The sequence below is a fragment of the Dama dama genome, chromosome 18, assembly GCF_033118175.1.
Source record: "Dama dama isolate Ldn47 chromosome 18, ASM3311817v1, whole genome shotgun sequence".
NCBI lineage: Eukaryota > Metazoa > Chordata > Mammalia > Artiodactyla > Cervidae > Dama > Dama dama.
Genome location: NC_083698.1, coordinates 36,916,201 through 36,935,880, shown reverse-complemented (window position 1 = coordinate 36,935,880; position 19,680 = coordinate 36,916,201). Strand labels below are relative to the sequence as shown.

Genomic DNA, 19,680 nt, shown 5'->3' with positions numbered 1-19,680 from the left:
TAATTTGGAGGATTATTGAACAATTTCTAACTTTGAAATTATAAAAATTTACAGAATACAAAGAATTTTTGCACATGAGTAAAAATACAATATTGTACAGAATAAATATAATTTCATTAGGTCTTGTTATAAACTGAATATTTGTGTCTTCCTCAAATTCATGTTGATATTCTAATCCCCATGTTATGGTATTAGACAGTGGGGCCTTTGGCAAATGTTTAGGTTGTAAGGACAGAGCCGTCATAAATGGGGTTATAAAAGAGACCTGCAGAGCTCCCTTGCTTCTTCTACCATATGAAGACCCAGGGAGGAGTTAGCCATCTATGAACCAGGAGTCAGCCCCTCTAGATACCAAACCTGCTGGCACCTTGACCTTGGACTTTCAGCCTCCAGATTTATGAGAAATATATTTCTGTTGTTTAGAATCTACCATGTCTATGGTATTCTCTTATAGCAGCCTGAAATAAGTCTGGCCCTATCAAGATGTAAAGAATCTAAATAATATTATCATTTTTGACTCTTATTTTAATAAGCATCTGTAACTGAAATATGTAACCTGAAACAACCTGATGATTTTACTTATTGTGGTGTTTTAATTCAGTAGAAATATTTTTTTATTATTTAACTACAAACTATCAATATTTATATAGTATTTTTGTTTACTTAAAAAGTACCCTCTGAAGTCAGTGAATCTGTATTTATCCATTTCAGCTGCTAGAAGAGGCCCCATAAACAAAGCTACATAATTCTGATGGCAATGTATAGAATAATATAAGCAAAAAAAGATATATTAGTACAACAAGGTAACTACATAGCTTTCGTTAATTAGTAACAGTTATTGTGAGACTTTATGCAGCTATTTAATAAATATTATTCGAGGGGGACCATGAATGATTTGTCCATAGACTATTTAACTGATATAAATGTTTGATCTCTGCCGCCTACATGAATACTTATGATTCAAACAAAAGGAATTATTCCTGGTCTGCAATAAAATAGACTCCCTCAGCTGTCCTACTATATAAACATCAAAACTTGGAGCAAAAACAAAACAAATGTTTCATGCTATTTGATTTGAAAGGGCTGTTAAATGTTGGGAAATCTACTCTTTTGCACTTAATACTTAAACATTAGACCTGAATGAGGGAAGGCTTTGAAGAGTCTCCAGTGGCCTAGCATAGTGTTAAAGAAGCACAGAAACATCCCCAGTATTAGCTGAAGATTATCAAGTTTAGCCAAAGCAACGTGTTTTTAAAATATTACATCTCAAGATCCACAAATTGTTCTGCAAGTATATCTACCAGGCTTACACTGAAAATACCAGGAACTCTTCTGAGAGTTTCTAACAAATAAAACATTTTGCCAGGGGTGTTAGTAGTGGTCACCCTTTGAAAGCAGATGCAAAGATATTTGTATGATCCTCAGTGGCCTATGAGTAAAGGAATGTTTTTCTTTGATGACTGACTCAAAGTTTTCTATTTGGAAATGCTTTAAGGAAAACAACATTTGCTATTGAAAAATTTCACTGTCTTGTTAGAACACGATCAAATATAATGGGTGTCTCTTGGAACATTAATTTCACTTTGCTGATATGGATGTGCTGTGATCTTATTATTATACTACTTGGTAGAGAATTTTAAGGTCTGAATAGATTTTTTGAGAGAATGAACATTAATTGAATGTAATTGCTAGGAAAACCCTCTTGCCTCCAAGACAATGTATACTAAATTCACCCTTTTTCTCTGTTAAAGGCTAGCCAAGTCCTTGCAGACAGACCACGAGGCCCTGACAGAGGTCTGTGAAAGGCAATGGAGAATGTGAGGACACACATACATGTCAGAAAGCCACACCCAGGGCTCCATAACTTTTACATGGACAATTAGTAAATCTTTACATTTACAGTCCCCTTAGTCCTCCAAAAAATCTGGATTTCTTAGTGTTGACAAGCTATTGCTGTTCTTTTGCCTATAGCTAAGAACAAGTTGCTTCATAAGCCATTGGCTAAATACCTGATTATTCTTAGAATAATTCAACCCAACCTACTTCTTACTCCCAGCTACTGAAGAGCAATTGAAATGTAGGATTTACTTTATGATGGTCCCTGGATATTTAGAACAATGTGTAAAGCTACTATCCCATCATCAGACTTCTGTTCTTTGGGCCGCAAAGGGCAGGATAAGGCTCAATGTAAATTTAAAGAGCTCCTTGTTTTAAACTGTCATGAGAGAATAGTATAAAGACCTCCAAAACACAAACCTCAAATTGCTTCCATGTTTTCTTTCCATGTGAACCTGGAATTCACGTCTGAAACTTTCCCCTGGACTTATCCAACTCTTTTCTGTTGTAAAATGCTCAGGAGACAAGACTTTCATGAAAGGTCTTCAATTTTATTCTCTTATTCCTTAGAAGATGACTTGGAAAAGACCTCCAGTACAAGATCTTTCCCTTGGAAAGGATATTGATAGCAATTTTTTCCTGACACTGAAGACAATGAGAGGACTATATTTCTATGAATCTCTGTTCTGGCCTTGAATTAATTAATAAAATTTAGACAAATAATTAGCTTTCTTTAAGAAAGAAAATGTTTGCTAAAGTCAGTTTACCAACACACAAAGACACTGAATTTTAAAAGGTTATATATATTCCTTCCTTTAAGATTATGCCAATGTACATTGGTTACTAGGAGAAAGGATTCTTTTAATTTAGTACCAATGGCAACATATCTTCTCAAGTCACCATAACAAAATAAAACTGGGTGGCTTAATCAACAGTAATATATTTTCTTATAATTCTGGCAGCTATAAAGTCCAAGATTAAGGTGGTAGCCAGTGACTCCTGGTGAGAGTTCTATTCCTGGCTTGTAGATGTAGGTATAGACATACCCTTTTGGTATGTCCTCATATTGTAGAGAGAGAGATTATGCTCATCCTCTACTCTTAAGGCCACAAATCCTATTGTTTTAGGATCCCATCATTATACTTCATCATCCTTAATTGTCTCCTAAGAACCCAACTCCAAATGCAGTAAGGGTTTAGACTTCAGCATATGAATTTTGAGTAGGAGAACACAAGTCAACCCATAATGATAATTTTGATAGAAATCTTAGCTATCAGAGATCTGCCTAGGCCACACTTCTGCAGTGGGGAGTTGTTCAACAAGTATAAAGTTTCAGTTATGCAAGATGAGTAATTTTTAGAGAGCTATGATATGACATAGTAACTATACTTAATTTATACTGTGTTGTATACTAAACAATTGTTAACAGAGTACATCTCAAGTTGTGTTCTTACCAAACACACACACACAAAAAGGCAAGGGAAGTCAGGAGGGAACTTCTGAAGGTGATTAATATGGTTATTATCTTGATTGTGGAAATAGATTCATAGGCATATGTTCAAAGCTATCAAATTGTGTTCATTAAATATGTGATTTTTTTTAAACATCAGTTATAGCTCAGTAAAGCTCTTAAAAATGTAAAATGGCTCTGGACACTTATATATCAGAAGTTTAAAAAAATAAGAAGGAAAAGAAAAAGAAGGTGAAAAAATAGGGAAGAAGTCACAATCTTTGTTTATTTTATTGAAGGAAAACCCATCAAGACAAGCAGCAAAGGAGCAAAACTAGCTCAGGGAAGCACGAAATCTGACAGTGAGTTGAAGTGATGGGAAGAAGGTAAGAAGCAAATCTTCCTAGTTGGAAATGTTTAGGAAAAGCCTGTTTTTTACATGAAAATCAAAATGCATAGAATAAATTCCAAGAGATACTAAAAGAAAATGAAAAATGACCACTGATTAGGAAAGGAATAGTCATTCACTCAACACAGACTTGTTGAACTCCCATCACGTGCAAGGCAATGTGGTAAGTCTCTGGGATACAAAAAAAGACATAGTCCTTACTCTTCTAGAGGTTAAAAATTTTGATAGAGCTATTAACCAAATAGCTTCAAAAATAAATGTGGAAACCAAACTCTGAGAAGTACATGGAAGGAGAGGTTTATGTTGCTATAAATATACAGTAAGGAATTTGACCCAGTCTGGGGAAGTCAAATGAAGAAATGATAACTGACTTGAAATCTGTACAATGGGTAGCTGTCAGTTAGGTTAGGAAGGAAGAGAACATTTTTTTAAGGCAGAGGAGATGGCAGGGGTGAAGGAACTATAATGAGAATATGGAAGATATGAGGTACAGGAAGAAACCTATTCTGGCTGGAACAGAGAGCACGGAGAGACGTGTATATGAGGCTGGAGAATAGGGTGGGGAGTAAAAGATGATTTTGTTTTGTCTGTGTCCTATCATCAGAGGTAGTGACTGCAGAGTTATATACTGGGTGTGTGTGTGATGTGCTAGGCATAGGGAATGATATATTCGGATTTTTTTTTTAAATAGTCTATTTGCCAAGTGGAGAAGGAGTTGGAGGGGAAAAGCTTGTGAACAGGGATATAGCTCCACTCAGAAGTCCATCCGAATATTCAAGAAAGTTCAAAAATAATTGTCTTAGATAAAAGTGATGAAGTAAAATGGGGATTTGAGAGCTACATAGAAAATAAAACTTACAGGCCTTAATGATGTATCACATGTGAGACATGAAGGAAAGAGCATGTTTAGGATTATTTTAAGCTTTTGGATTTTAAATTGTGTAAATGGTGGTATCAGTCATGCAAAAGAGAGCGTACAAAGCAGATTAGACCATCCTACAGGGTAAAGGAAGAAAATCCGAGAAAAAGATAATAAATGATGGAAGTCTCTAAGAAGGCAAGTTGCTGGTGATGAAGGGTGGGAACAGATTTACAACAAGTATATCCTAATTAGAGTATTTTTGTGGGACATCAGCCTTACATGTCTGACATGGAGCAAAAAAAGTTCTCAGAGGGATACCTGGCATTCCGGAGATCTTTGCAGGAACCTGGGAAGTCAAAACTGTTTTCATAACAATGCTAAAATGCCACTTGTCCTTTTTACAGTGGTATTTCCAGGTGCACTTTGATGTATGATATCCCAAAAGACTGAATGCAGAAGCAAATACAAGACACTCAGCTGTCTTCTTACAATTAAGCTAACATTAAAGAAATTTACATGCACAAAAAAATCTAAACCATTATCATTGTTCTATTTTTCTGAAAAAAAAAGTTACTTTTCTTTTAAAATGTTATATTTGTTAACATCGAATGAGCTTATTATGTCTAATCAATTAATAAATGTTTTTAATTTATGTTTTAATTTCCAATACATTAGATATTGACTCATGTAACTCACTAAGACAATTTGGTGTTCTCAATAATGTGTAAAGATATCCTCAGTTTAATTGATTTAAATAATCAATGGGATACCTAAGGGACATCAACTACGACATAAGGGACATAAACCACAAGTTAGTTTTTCAGCTGCCAAAGAGCTACTAAAGTTCACTTCAGAAAAGTACAACTAGTCCCAACAAATATTTTGTTTCTCTCTGAAAAGCATGAGCTAATACATAAAACAAACTCTTACTCAGAATACAGAGTTACTGTTATAGGGAAAAACCATTAAAAAATCAGTACTTCATTTAAGCACTACATGGGACCTCCAATCTTACTACATGTTTGCGTGTCTTAAAATTCTGTATTCTTGGAAGTCTGTTAAAGTCACATAGCAGAGTATGTGTAGGCTGCCGTCTGGGGAGACATCACCTTTTGAAGAATGTGGTGTGAAGGAGGACTGAAAAGGCCTGTCCCAGAACAGCCTGGTACACATTTGTCATGTGATGAACTTTCAGTGATACACTGATTTCAAGATGAGAAACTCAGAAGCCAAGTGACAATTATAAATTCATAGTTCATTCAGCATTTTAACAAATAAAAGGAACTGACAGCAGTGTTCAGAACTTTGGTGTAAGAAGCCCATTGTCAAGGCATGTCATCTTTTACTTTACTAGTTTATGATAAAGTTATGGAATTTGCAATTTTATCATCGATTTTGCTCTGCTTTTTCCACTTCTCTATTCCCAGCAGCTAAAAAAAAATGACATAAGAGCTACTCAGTAAATATTTGTTTAATGAATTCTATAGAAAAGGGGTAAACACCCCTCCTTATGCTCTCTCTATGCTTCCTGGGAGTGCTGCTATGCCCAAGGCTTTTGCTTTCACTATCCACTTCTGATTTTGCATGACATTCATGGAAGACTGAACTTAGGTATGCTTTGAGCACTGACATGAAGCACCTGCATCTCAATATAAACAGAACCGAACTTAATATCTTTCTCCTCAAATTTATTCCTCTTAAATATGCATCATTTAATCAACTTAGGAAAAAAAAACTTTAGACTTTACCTTTTCCCTATCTCATTTCCCAGTTCATCCAACTTGTCATCATATATGGGACACTTAATATCATCATTATATATTTGAACTCTTTGATATTGTTCACATCCTTCTTCACCTGTTATTCTCACTGTGTCCTGCTTTGGTTCACATTCTCCTTCTTACTTTCCTGTTAAAATAAGCTCTTATGAGCTGCACCTGCCTCCTTGTTCAACACTATGCTAACCACCCAGAATATACAGTAATTCTTATGGACCAGTAGTCTTCATATGTTGGGGTTTTTGTTTTTGGTTTTTTCTCTTGTTACTAAAATTATTATGAAAAATTACTTATATTCCCTCTCATACTTTTAAGTTGCCATCTACATTTTTATGCTAAGTTTAAATAGCTACAAAAGATGTGATTTCTAGCATGATTTAACTATTGACAGTTTTAAAACAAAAAAATTTATATCATTCTTTGGAATGGATTTAAGTTTCTCTAAATACCACGGGGACTTACATCTACTCTTTTCTTGATAAAATGTACATTATCAAGTTCTTTTTCTCCTCGAATCATTTCTCCATTCCATTTTAACCACAGGATGTTACTTTAGTGTAATGTATTTTATGTTGGAGAGTCTTTTATTGCTCATTTCTCACACTTTGCTGAAAGATTTTTATATATTTAAATCATTTAAAAATTTCTTGTGATTACAAAATTCTGAGACCAATACACACTAAACACACGCACAGGCACAAATGTACAAATACTACACACATATATGTGTGTGCATATTATGAACTGTTCTTGCTGTTTAAATGCTAAGTCATGTCCAACACTTTTGCGACAGCATGAACTGTAGCCCACCAGATTCCTGTGTCCATGAGATTCTTCAGGCAAGAATATTGGAGTGGGTTGCAGTCCACTTCTCCAGGGGATCTTCTCAACCCAGAGATAGAACCCACATCTCCTGCACTGCAGGCCTATTATGTGCATTATTTGTTGTCAGTTGATGAGCTGTGTCAGACTTTGCAACTCTATGGACTGCAGCACGCCAGGCTTCCTTGTCCTTCACTATCTCCCAGAGTTTGCTCAAACTCAAGTCCATTGAGTCAATGATGTTATCTAACCATCTCATCCTATGTTGCCACCTTCTCCTACTGCCCTCAGTCTTTCCTAGCATCAGGGTATTTCCCAGTGAGTTGGCTTTTCACATCAGGTGGCCAAAGTATTGGAGCTCCAGCTTCAGCATCAACCGTTCCAATGAATATTCAGTGTTGTTTTCCTTTAGGATTGACTGGTTTGATCACCCCGCTGTCCAAGCAACTCTCAAGAGTCTTCTCCAGCACCACAATTTAAAAGCATTGATTTTTCAGCACTCAGCTTTCATGATGGTCTTAACTCTCACATCCATAATTGACTACTGAAAAAACCATAGCTTTGACTATATGGACCTATGTCAGCACAGTGATGTGTCTACTTTTTAATACACTGTCTAGGTTTGTCATGGCTTTTCTTCCAAGGATCAAGCATCTTTTAATTTCATGTCTGCAGTCACTGTCTTCAGTGATTTTAAAACCCAAGAAAATAAAATTTCTCAATGCTTCCATTTTTTCCCACACCTATTTGCCATGAAATCATTGGACTGGATGCCATGATCTTAGTTTTTTGAATGTTGAATGGTAAGCCATTTTTTTCACTGTTCTCTTTCACCCTCATCAAGAGGCTCTTTAGTTCCCCTTTGCTCTCTGCCATTAGTGGTATCATCTGCATATCTCCTGACAATTTTGATTACAGCTTGTGATTCATCCAGCCCAGCATTTCACATTATGTACTCTACATAGAAGGTAAATAAGCAAAGTGACAATATACAGCCTTGACCTACTCCTTTCCCAATTTTTAACCAGTCCATTGTTCAATGTGTCTGGTTCTAACTGTTGCTTCTTGACCTGCACACAGGTTTCTCAGGAGGTAGATAAGGTGATTCGGTATTCTCATCTCTTTAAGAATTTTCCACAGTTTGTTGTTATCCACACAAAGATTTTAGCATAGTCAATGAAGCAGATGAAGATATTTTTTTGGAACCCATTTGATCTTTTTATGATCCAGCAGATGTTGGCAATTTGATCTCTGGTTACTATGCCTTTTCTAAATCCGGCTTGAACATGTGGATGTTTTTGGTCCGTGTACTGTTGAAATATAGCTTGAAGGATTTTGAGCATCACTTTGCTAGTATGTGAAATGAGTACAATTGTACAGTAGTTGAAACATTCTTTGGCATTGCTTTTCTTTGGGATTGGAATGAAAACTGACATTTTCTAGCCCTGTGGCCACTGCTGAGTTTTCCAAATTTGCTGGCATATTCGGTGAACTTTAACAGCTGCATCTTTCAGGATTTGAAATAGCTCAGCTGGAATTCCATCACCTCCACAAACTTTGTTCATAGTAATGCTTCCTAAGACCCACTTGACTTCACACTCCAGGATATCTGGCTCTAGGTGAGTGACCAAATCATCCTGGTTATCTGGGTCATTAAGACCTTCTTTGTATAGTTCTGTGTTCTTGCCACCTCTTCTTAATATCTTCTGCTTTTGTTAGGTCCTTCCTGTTTCTGTCCTTTATTGCGCCCATCTTTGCATGAAATGCTCCCTTGGTATCTCTGCTTTTCTTGAAGAGATCTCTAGTCTTTCCCATTCAGTTTTTTTCCCCCCTCTATTTCTTTGTATTGTTCACATAAGGCTCTCTTATCTCTCCTTGCTATTTCTCTGGAACTCTGCATTCAGTTGGTGTATCTCTCCCTTTCTCCTTGTACTTTCACTTCTCTTCTTTTCTCAGCTATTTGTAAGCCCTCCTCAGACAACCACTTGACCTTCTTGCATTTATTTTTCTGGCGGATGGTTTTGGTCATCGCTTCCCCTACGATGTCATAAACCTCTGTCCATAGTTCTCAGGCACTCTGTCTACCAGATCTAATCCCTTGAATCTATTTGTCACCTCCACTGTATAATCATAAGTGATTTGATTTAGGTCATATCTGAAAGTGGTTTTCCCTACTTTATTCATTTTAAGCCTGTAATTTGCAATAAGGAGTCCATGATCTGAGCCACAATCAGCTCCAGGTCTTGCTTTTGCTAACTGTGTAGAGTTTCTCTCCATCTTTGGCTTCAAAGAATGTAATCTGTCTGATTTCAGTACTGACCATCTGGTGATGTCCATGTGTAGAGTCGTCTCTTGTGTTGTTTGCTACGACCAGCATGGTCTCTTGGCAAAACTCTGTTAGCCTTTGCCTTGCTTCATTTTGTACTCCAAGGTCAAACTTGCCTATTATTCCAGGTTTCTCTTGACTTCCTACTTTTGCTTTCCAATCCCCTATGATGAAAAGGGCATTTTTTTTTTCCTGGTGTTAGTTCTAGGAAGTGTTGTAGGCCTTCACAGAACTGGTCATCTTCCACTTCCTTGGCATCAGTGATTTGAAAATTTTGCCTTGGAAACAAACCAAGATCATTTTGTTGTTTTTGACATTGCACCCAAGTACTGCATTTCAGACTCTTGTTGACTATGAGGGCTACTCCATTTCTTCTAACAGATTCTTGCCTGCAGTAGTAGATATAATGTCGTCTGAATTAAATTTGCCCATTCTTGTCCATTTTAGTCCACTGATTCCTAAAATGTTGATGCTCACTCTTGCAATCTCCTGCTTGACCACTTCCAACTTATCTAGATCCATGGACCTAACATTCCACGTTCCTATGCAATATTGTCCTTTACAGCATCAGACTTTACTTTCACCATCAGGCACATCCACAGCTGAGTGTTGTTTCTGCTTTGGTCCAGCCTCTTCATTCTTTCTGGATGAATTTTTCCTCTCTTCCCCAGTAGCATATTGGACACCTACTGACCGAGGGGGATCATCTTCTGGTGTCATATCTTTTTGCCTTTTCATACTGTATATGGGATTCTTGAGGCAAGAATACTGAAGTGGTTTGCCATTCCCTCCTCCAGTGAACCACATTTTGTCAGAATTCTCCACCATAATCCATCCATCTTGGGTGGCCTTGCACGCCATGGCTCATAGCTTCATTGAGTTACACAAGGCTGTAATCCATATGATCATTTTGATTAGCTTTCTGTGATTGTGGTTTTTGTTCTGGAAGCTGTGAAATTAAAGTTCTTACTTCTTCTGTCTGCCTTCTGATGGATGAGAATAAGAAGCTTACGTAAACTTCCTGATGGGAGGGACTGGGCTGTGGGGAAAACTGAGTCTTGTTCTGGTGGGCAAGGCCATGCTCAGTAAATCTTTAGTCAAACTGTCTTTTGATGGCAGGGCTGTGCTCCCACCCTGTTAGTTGTTTGGCCTAAGGTGAGTCCTAGAGTGTTTAGGCTCTATGGTAGGGCTACTGGCAACCTCCAAAAAGGACTTACACCAACACATGCCTCCCAGAACTCCTGCTTCCTGTGCCCCTGTCCCCGCGGCAGGCCCCTTCCAACCCACGCCTCTGCAGGAGACCCTCCAACACACACAGGCAGGTTTGGCTCAGTCTCTTGTGGGGTCACTGCTCTTTTCCTCTGGGTCCTGGCGCGCACAAGATTTTGTGCCCTCCAAGAGTCTCTGTTTCCCCCAGTCTTGTGGGAGTTCTGGAATCAAACCCACTGTCTTTCAAAGTCAGATTCCCTGGGGAGTCTCTTTGCCAGATCCCCTGATTGGGAAGTCTGATGTGGGGCCTAAAACTTTCACAACAGTGCGAGCAGTTCTTTAGTATTATTGTGCTATTCTTTGGTATTATCTGTTATGGATAGAGTTATATAATTGTTAGCAGTATGTAAATGATGAACAGCATGAATACATAGTATTTTCAAAGGTCTCTTTGTTTAGTGTCCCCAAGATTTTTACACCCAGGACAATACACCCCATTAATATTCAGGAAGGACTGCAGTTTGCCTTTTTTCAGTACAGTAGCAAGAGGCAGTTATCAGTGGACAGGTAGGATATTGAATTTGATTGACCCCTTAGCAACCCATGCACCTCAAACAAAAAATTTTGAGAAAGAATTCATATGGAAAAAGAGGAGCTGAAATTTGAGGCTTTTAACCTATTCATGCCCTTAAGCCCCTAGGACAGGCTTTGTGTTTCCCTGGGTTTCATGCGCACTGATTTGGAAGCTACTGTTTTAGATGATGAGCAAGATAAGATCATTCTCCCCGCTTAATTTTTCAGTATTTCTCATGGCAACTAGCTGGGATACTCTTAGATTCTACTTCATCTGCCTCACATTAATCTTATTTTCTCATCTCCTTCCATTTCTCTGTCTTTATCACATCCCTACCTATGTCAACCTAATTACCATGTCACAAATATTGCCGTCTGCTCCACTGATCATGTCTCTGCACACCTTTCATCACTGCCCTACCTAATCACAGCCATTTTGAGAGAGAGATTATTGTTAATAGATGGAAAGCACTTTTCAGTAGATGTTAAATAAATAATAGCAGTTGTAATTTTCTTATACAGTTGTTATATAATAAAACAAGAGTTTTAAAATGTGCCTTCAACTTTAGAGAAGACAAATGACAGAATCATAAACTCTATTCTTTTCTTCAAACATATTGAAAGCTCAGAATGAATTCAAGCAGTTGCGTCTGAGAGATAACCAGAGCTAGCCAAAGAGATAACCCAAGAATCAAATAATATAAGTAATATGTAATAAACCAACATTCTTTTACAGCCAGGGCATGTAAACATGTGTGTGGTATACAGGATTCTAATACAGCCCTTAAGATTTCTGCCCACTGATGTATGTTCTATAATCCCCTCCCCTTCAGTATGGATACAGTTTGTGAACAGCCACTTGGGAAAGCCACTCCTGTAATTAGTTTATGTTGTACAACAAAAGTGAGGAGATTTTTTTTAGATGTAATTAAAGTTCCCAATCAGTTGACTTTAAATTAATTAAAGGAAGACTTCCTTGGGTGGGCTGACCTAATCAGGTGAGCTCTTTAAAAGGGTGCAGAGCTTTCTGTATCAAATCATACACAGAGTGAGGGCAAAAAGTGGCCAGTTATTTTTCAATCATTGTCCCCAATAAAGATATACCATTTTCCCAGGAAAAATAAAACACCATTATTTTTGCCTTTCACAACTCTGTGTTAAGATGAAAGAAGTTATATGGAAGCTCTAAAAGATATGATTTCCTAACAGGCCCTTTTGAAATTCATCCCTAGTGCAGAATCTTGGAGAAAGTTGGCTTATAAAATTTTAATAACTTTGAAAAAATTCTTAGTAAATAAATGAAAGAGGGCGCAAACATCAGAGGTTCAAAGTAACCGAAAGCTATGCTATTGGTCTTGAAGAAGTAAACTGCCGTATAATGAAGAGGGCCATATGGGGGGAAACATTAGGTAGTTTCTAAGAGCTAAGGACCTTAGCACTACAACCACAAGAAACTGAATTGGAATGGAGACACTAAATCTTAGATGAGATAGTATGTGGGGTGGGCACCAGGACTGTGGCCTTGTGAGATCCTAAGCAGAGAACACACCTGACTTATGCCTTGACTCCTGTCCCACAGAAAACTTGAGATAATACATATGTGTTATTTTAAGCTACCAAGTTTCTGATAATTTAATAGTTTCTGATAATTTGTTATATAGTAATAGAAAATTAATACACAATTAAAACCATTACCAAATTTCTTAGTTCTTCATTATAGGCTTTACTATATGTATAAGACAAAATATTTGGAAGAAATTATCTGTTATATTTTCCAAAATTCCTAAATGCCACTTTATTTCACTAATTTTGATCAAAGTGTAGTCTCTCTATATAAGTTTACAAACTAAAACTTAAAATATTTTAAAAATATTCCCAAAGCTTAAAATAATTTTATCTTAACTACAATTGATCCTTGAACAGCATGGATTTGAACGGCATAGGTCCACTTACATGCTGTTTTTTTTCCGATGGTAAATGCTATTACCTATTAGTACTACAAGATCCCACAGTTGGTTGAATGCATGGATACAAGGGGAGTCAGGAGAGTCAGTGCCACCTAATCATCATGTTGTTCAAGGCCCAAATGTATAGAGGGTTGGTTCACAAATTCTTCCACCATTTTCTTAGAATTAGCATCCTATAAAAAACCACCGTCTGTTTAACAAATCCATCAGAATTTTTGCGTGTTGTATAAATAGTCAACTCTGGACAGAAGAGAAAAAAAAATCTACCTAACGGAAGTGTCATATTCATTGTATTTTTTTTACTCTCCCAATGTCTTTTAAAAATAGCCAATCTTGTGCATGCCAGTTGAAAGGTGAATGTGCCAGTCAATATGCATGTGTGTGTGTGTGTGTGTGTGTGTGTGTTACTACTGGTCTTATTCCAGAGAGAATTTATGAGTGCCTAAAACACACACACACACACACAAGGAAGGGAAACTATTGGTTTATTGTACCTACCTGGTCTAGATAATGAACAGATTAATAAGATTTAAAAAGTCAATGAGCTGCACTAACCCAATCTATACAGAGAAACACTATCACAAAAGTCATCCTTTATTTTAAAGGACCAAACAGATGGTTCAGTTTCCTTGGAACATTGAGAGCCTTCCAGATTCTGCAGTTATTTCACATATGCCAGACATGTCTCTTTTCTATGGGTTTTATTTGAGTCGTGCAAAACATTTCTTTTTATTAGCAGCTTTAAGTGGAGAGATATTTACCTTGGCAGTATCACAGTGTAGATAATACTGAATAAGTTTGTTCAAAGAAACAGTCTCATCATGCCAATCTAGGGAAATATGCAAATCCCTATGCATAGCCTAGTAATGGTATATTTATCATTTGGTGTGCTGGCACCTGATTATCTGTCTTTATGTGTTTCTCTCCATATATACAGATTTTTATATTAGCAAGATAATTTATAACATGATTACACTTACTAAATTTTTGGAATTCTACTAATTTGAAAGCATTTTAGGATCTTGTTGAAAAAAATAAGACTTCTAATACACAGAAATAAAAGCATATCTACATCTAATTATTATCCAGGATAATTTTAGAGAAGAATAAAAATGTGTGAGTTAACCATGAAGGAGAGGACCAAGCATACAGATTTAAAGGGATATCACAAAGCAAGTAAGAAAAGAAGCCTTTATCATAAACTCAGGAGAGTAGGGTAAAGGCCAGGATGTAGAAGGGTTATAAGACTGCTAAAATACAAGGTGAAAGAGAATGCAGGCTGTGTACAAGGACGGCCAAAGCGGTGAAAATTAGCTACTAGAGATTAAAGATGTCTGTAAGAATCTTCTATTAGACTTAGTTTTCTGCATTGCCGCCTCTATCACTCACCAGAAGAGGTCCATAGTCGGTTGACTGCTCATGTTATGTCTGGGAGGATAGGTTAGGGAAAGGATGCAGGATTGGTAGATGAAGAGTCTAAGGTCCTCACTCTTACAGCCCTAATGACATTATGATACTGCACATAATCCCTGACCTTTTTCTCATTCTGTTTTTGTTTTTTTTTCTTCCTTTTCCTTGATAACATGAGAATATTTAGGCCTTTACCCTGAGTTTGTCTTGTGTGTATGTGGCACGTGCATGTATATCTCTAAATAATGGCTCTCTGAAAATGCAAAAGATTGGATACGTTTATGTAACACATTCTTATATTGTTAAAACCTATACGCATTAACGTATCAAATGAAATAGTTGTTAGCCTGTCTCACTAATAATCGCCTGCTTAGATCCAGTCTGAGAGAGGAAAAGGAAGCAATAAATCTGACCCTAACTTACCGCACGTCTTAATTGCACAGTACTCCCAGAGGGTGTCAGGGTCAAGAGTATAGCACCATGGCCTCGGCTTGCCATCAGGATTGCGGCAATAATTATCATCAAAGCCCTTGTCGGGGTATCTGCAAACCACACCAAGAAAAGTGTCATGTAAATCTTCCGGGAACATTACCCAGCCCTCAGCTCATAAAATAACTTTTGACTTAGCTCGGATACTATTAACTGATGAAAGAAGAGATTTTTCTATCTTTTGCCTTACAAGGACTGCTAATCATTGACTGCTGAGTCTATTAATCTGCATATAGTACTAAGGCTAGAGTACTATCCCCTTCAATAATAAGTTAGGTCATTTGGCACCTGTCTACCAGTTGAGGTCTCAAACCGAATCCCCTTCTCACAAGCCCAATTAAGGACAGAGTACAAACACGTGACCTTGTGTAGATTACTTATTAAGAAAACAATAATTTTTAGAAAATAATGTATAACTTATTAAGGTCCTCTCCTAGAGCAGGCTTAAAGTTCAAACTGAAAGTTAGGTTTCAATAGCTATGTTACTAATGATAGCTCAATTTTGGAGCTAGAGCTTTCTAGGTCATGCCCTCACCTCCACCAGAGTAAAAGACAAACTCCATCACACCACTTTCTCTATACCCACCTCCCTTTAAGTTAACAGGGTCCTGAATTTGTGGTTTGCTTTTAATTGCTACCATATCCCTTCTGATCTCACTTGAAAGATGAGAGATGCGCTTTAAAATAAAGCAGTTTTAGGTTCATCTAAAAGAGCAACAAACAAAAAAGAGAAAAAAGAAAGAAAAAAAAACACCATTTGGCAATTTCCAAAGAAAGGTGGAGAAAGAACTCCTGTATTTATTTGTATTTTTATTCTTTCTAATAAAAAAAGGAAAAAATTTCAATGAAAATGTTGCCTGTGAAATTTATAGGCCAAAATACACGTAATTTTTAAACTCAAAACCTTCTCCTGAAGAGAAAAGTAAACTTGGTTGCCTGACTTCCAGATAGGCAATTTAAAAATCTACCATAAGAAAGCAGCCAAGCAATCGTTTGTTCCACCTTTAGCCTGTGACATGGTGTCACACAACGACCCCACTTAACCTGAGCCACAGGAAGGTATGGCACAACGAGGAGATTGGCTTTTAGTTTACAATAATGCCACCCTCCCCAGCTTGGACCTGTCCAGGTGGCTATTATTGAATGCACTTTTATCTTTTTTGCTGCCATGGAAGAGAAAGAGGAAGCATCTGTTAGTGTTTTCCTTTTGTACCCACTGATGCTCCTGTGTTCAAGACCATCCTGATTTCAGGGACTCTCAACCTAATCAGCCAAGACCAGTTGACGCTGTAGTCAGCACTCTCATGTACCTCATCATAAATCCCTTTGTCCCTAGACTCTCAGGAAAACATTATAGAAAGATAATTTCCATGTAATTTGTCACAGGACAAATTACAGTTTGTAAAGAGGATCACTTGGAAACGTGATTTGGCGGTATTTTACCTTTCTGGCAAGAATTTGTGCCGGTGTGGTGTCTGATGATCCCAGCGCTGACAAATCTTGCCTGTTTCTGTGTGATCCATGGGACCTCGGTAACTTTCCCCATTGCAGGTCATGCATTCAACTAATAAAATCAAAGCATGGCATATTAATTGCTTCTGACAGCAAAATCAAGAGCACCACTGTTCCATTTAAAGAACAGTAAATCACCTATTCAGCAAGGATATTTTTAGGAAAACTTATATACTATTTTAACTTTAAAATAGGACTTAATGTCCATTAACAGTGGCATAAAATACTCCCTACAGGACTTTTCACACACTTTAAATGGAATTTTTATAGTCAGTGTCATACAAAATTACCATAGGGCCAAGATACTACCTTCCTAATTTTTGATAACTATCTGAAAGGTACCTAGAAACTGAAAAGTCCTTGGGAATCTTCCCTTTGTTGGTCTATAATGCCAGGGATCTCAATATCTATACTGTCAACACAATAGTGCTCCTCTTTCAACTTACCCTCCAATACATACACAGAAAATGCACAGAGTACACATCATACTGCTACAGTTAATGCAAAGATCAGGACCACACAGATTTGAGAGATCAGCTTCAAATAGTAATCTGGTACTATTTAAAGAATACAAATATTTTAAAACAAAAAATCACAGTTCCTTTCTATTAGTGGGCATCCACATCGAATAAGTGAGCAGACTTACATTCTTATCTAAAGCTTAGGGTAGAATGTGACCTACTATTGAACTTCTTGTACTCACTATTTTTAAAAATCTATAAACTGATCTAACTATGCTAAATATTACTGTTGATTCTGTGAGGTTAATTAATAGTTTTCCGGCCGGCACCTTATGCCACGCTGAAAACTCTGAATGACATCAGCTAGCTGAAAATGAGACTTCTCAAGTGGACAGGTTGATTTGATGCAGCACAGCAGGCTTCCTGTGGAATAAATCATTGCTCGGCTTTCCTACGAATCCGGCAAACTTCCCCAAACACATCATTTGTATCTTGTGATTACTGATCATCTAACATTAGCTGAAGTGGGAAAAGATATGAGGGTTTCATTTTATCCACTGGGATCTAGGCTAATGAGTATAGTAATTTGGGATATACTATTAGAATCATCACTTTTGAAACTTTGATTTTTATAATCTAATAGGACATTAACAATTAAATCTCTAAAACGTGAAACCATTTGGCCTGATCTATCTACTTCTTTTCATGTAGGTTAATCCATGAAGTAAGACAAGAGACCGATTCAGCTTCCTCTCATTTGATACTGAGCTCCCCCAGACAACAGTTGGTAAACACCTGAGGGGGTCCAAGAGCATGTAGATTAAAGTGCTCTGGTGGGCAAAGATCAAATCCACATAGGTTATGTATCATCACATTTCAGCTTTCCATCTGAATAGGATTACAAGCTTACTTGGTCTCCATTTTAAAAAGAATGTAAAGTTTGATGTTCACATCATCGATCATTGTTGTTTGCTCCTTTGTATTGAATGAAAGCATAAAATAGAATCCTACAATCACAGATAAGGAATACATATATGCATGTACAATTTCTAATCTTTAATAGTACTTAAGAATCAGAATACACCTATTTTGTGTCCATCAGAAAATGCAGTTTATAAGAGTATATCCTTTTCAAATTAGAGCGAATAAAATTATTTTTGGGGAAACTGTTGTGGGACATTATTAAAAGAATGTTTCTCCTGGAACTTTAGAATTTTTAAATTTCTAAAGGAATAATAGCTACACAAATGAAACAGGTGATTCTATAAGATGACCACTTTCTAGCATGAGTGGAAGATCAGAGCGTCTCCAAACTTTAATATGCATAAACATTACTTTGAGATCTTGTCCAATGAAGGACAACTTCTGACTCAGTGAATCAGGGTTGGGGCGTTAATAGCAAGCTCCCAGTGGGTGCTGATGCTTCTGGTTCTTGGACCTCACATTGAGTGGCAAGTGTGTAGATAATTTGTTCAATTCTGAAAGTTCTTAATGTTTGGCAGTAATAGCTTTTAGGAGAGAATGGATTTTCCTTAGACCTTGAAGACTTGATGACATGTGGATAAACTATAAAGGGAGCAAAATAACCTAAATGGTGCCCAAAAAATGAACTAGCCTGCTATGTTTATAGTATAGTGAAGGGAGAGTTATGAATGCAGGTGCAAACCTAATGAAGTTGAAAAAATAATAAAACTTAACATGAATAATGTTCCGTTTTGGAAGGCAATGAAAGTTGTCATTGAGGTGGGAATTAAATGTATCCTGTGAGGACTGAGATGCTAAAAATATATTATAGTTACACATTCTTTGATTAGTCAGTATTTTGAACATGTAAGAAATCATTTGATCCTTGCAGTGAGGAAAGCAAAGCTCACAAAAGTTTTAAGGGACTTACCTAAAACAGAAAATGACAGATCTGTAACTAGAACACAGGTCAGACCCACAGTCCAGTGCTCTTTCCATTCCCCTAATTGCCTATCCATCCTGTATATTTAACTTGTTTCCTACACATTCTAACTGGCCATACTTTAAGACAGACTAAAAGTAAAACTTTTAGAAGGTCAGTCTCCCTGTCTTTTTTTAATATTGTCCTCATTACCCTCTTCCCTACTTTTACATCAGTCAGTTGTTCTCCTGTTGGTTTCTCACCTATTGGAGGCTACAAGAAATGAAATTGGCTCTCTTATCCAAGGACAAAAAATGTGTGGTTCTTCCTTTGCATCAGACCATCAGGTTAGTCATAAAAATTACTTTGAGAAAGGCAAATTTTGAACTCATATTTACTTCTCAATCTTCAAGAATTCTAAGACTCTTCTAAGTTTTCCCAGCTCACAGTCAAGCCATTCAGGTGTAAACAAGTCCATCTAAGGACTCAGGTGAAAGCAAGCATTAACTAGATAATAGTTCAAGAAGGTAAGCATTGCATCTCCTATTCTATATTCTTTTGACTCTCTCTGTTATGGCTAATGTATTACTCAACCATTCCAGAAAACTCTCCCCTTAAAATTAAAAAAAAAAAAAAAATTATGTCCCAGTTCTCATAAATTCAAACAAAATCTCTATTCATAAGTAGAATA

General features: G+C 36.9%; 1 protein-coding gene across 3 annotated transcripts in view; it reads right to left on the bottom strand.

Annotated features, from left to right (window-relative positions):
- The window catches only part of HGF (hepatocyte growth factor), an 81,164-nt gene that overhangs the window by 37,917 nt on the left and 23,567 nt on the right, over nt 1–19,680 (bottom strand). For all 3 annotated transcript variants that reach the window (XM_061165141.1, XM_061165144.1, XM_061165143.1), the window contains 2 exons: nt 16,575–16,695; nt 15,066–15,184 (listed from right to left, as the gene is read on the bottom strand). In XM_061165141.1, the coding sequence (XP_061021124.1) occupies nt 15,066–15,184; nt 16,575–16,695 (240 nt within the window). The remainder of the gene's footprint in view (nt 1–15,065; nt 15,185–16,574; nt 16,696–19,680) is intronic.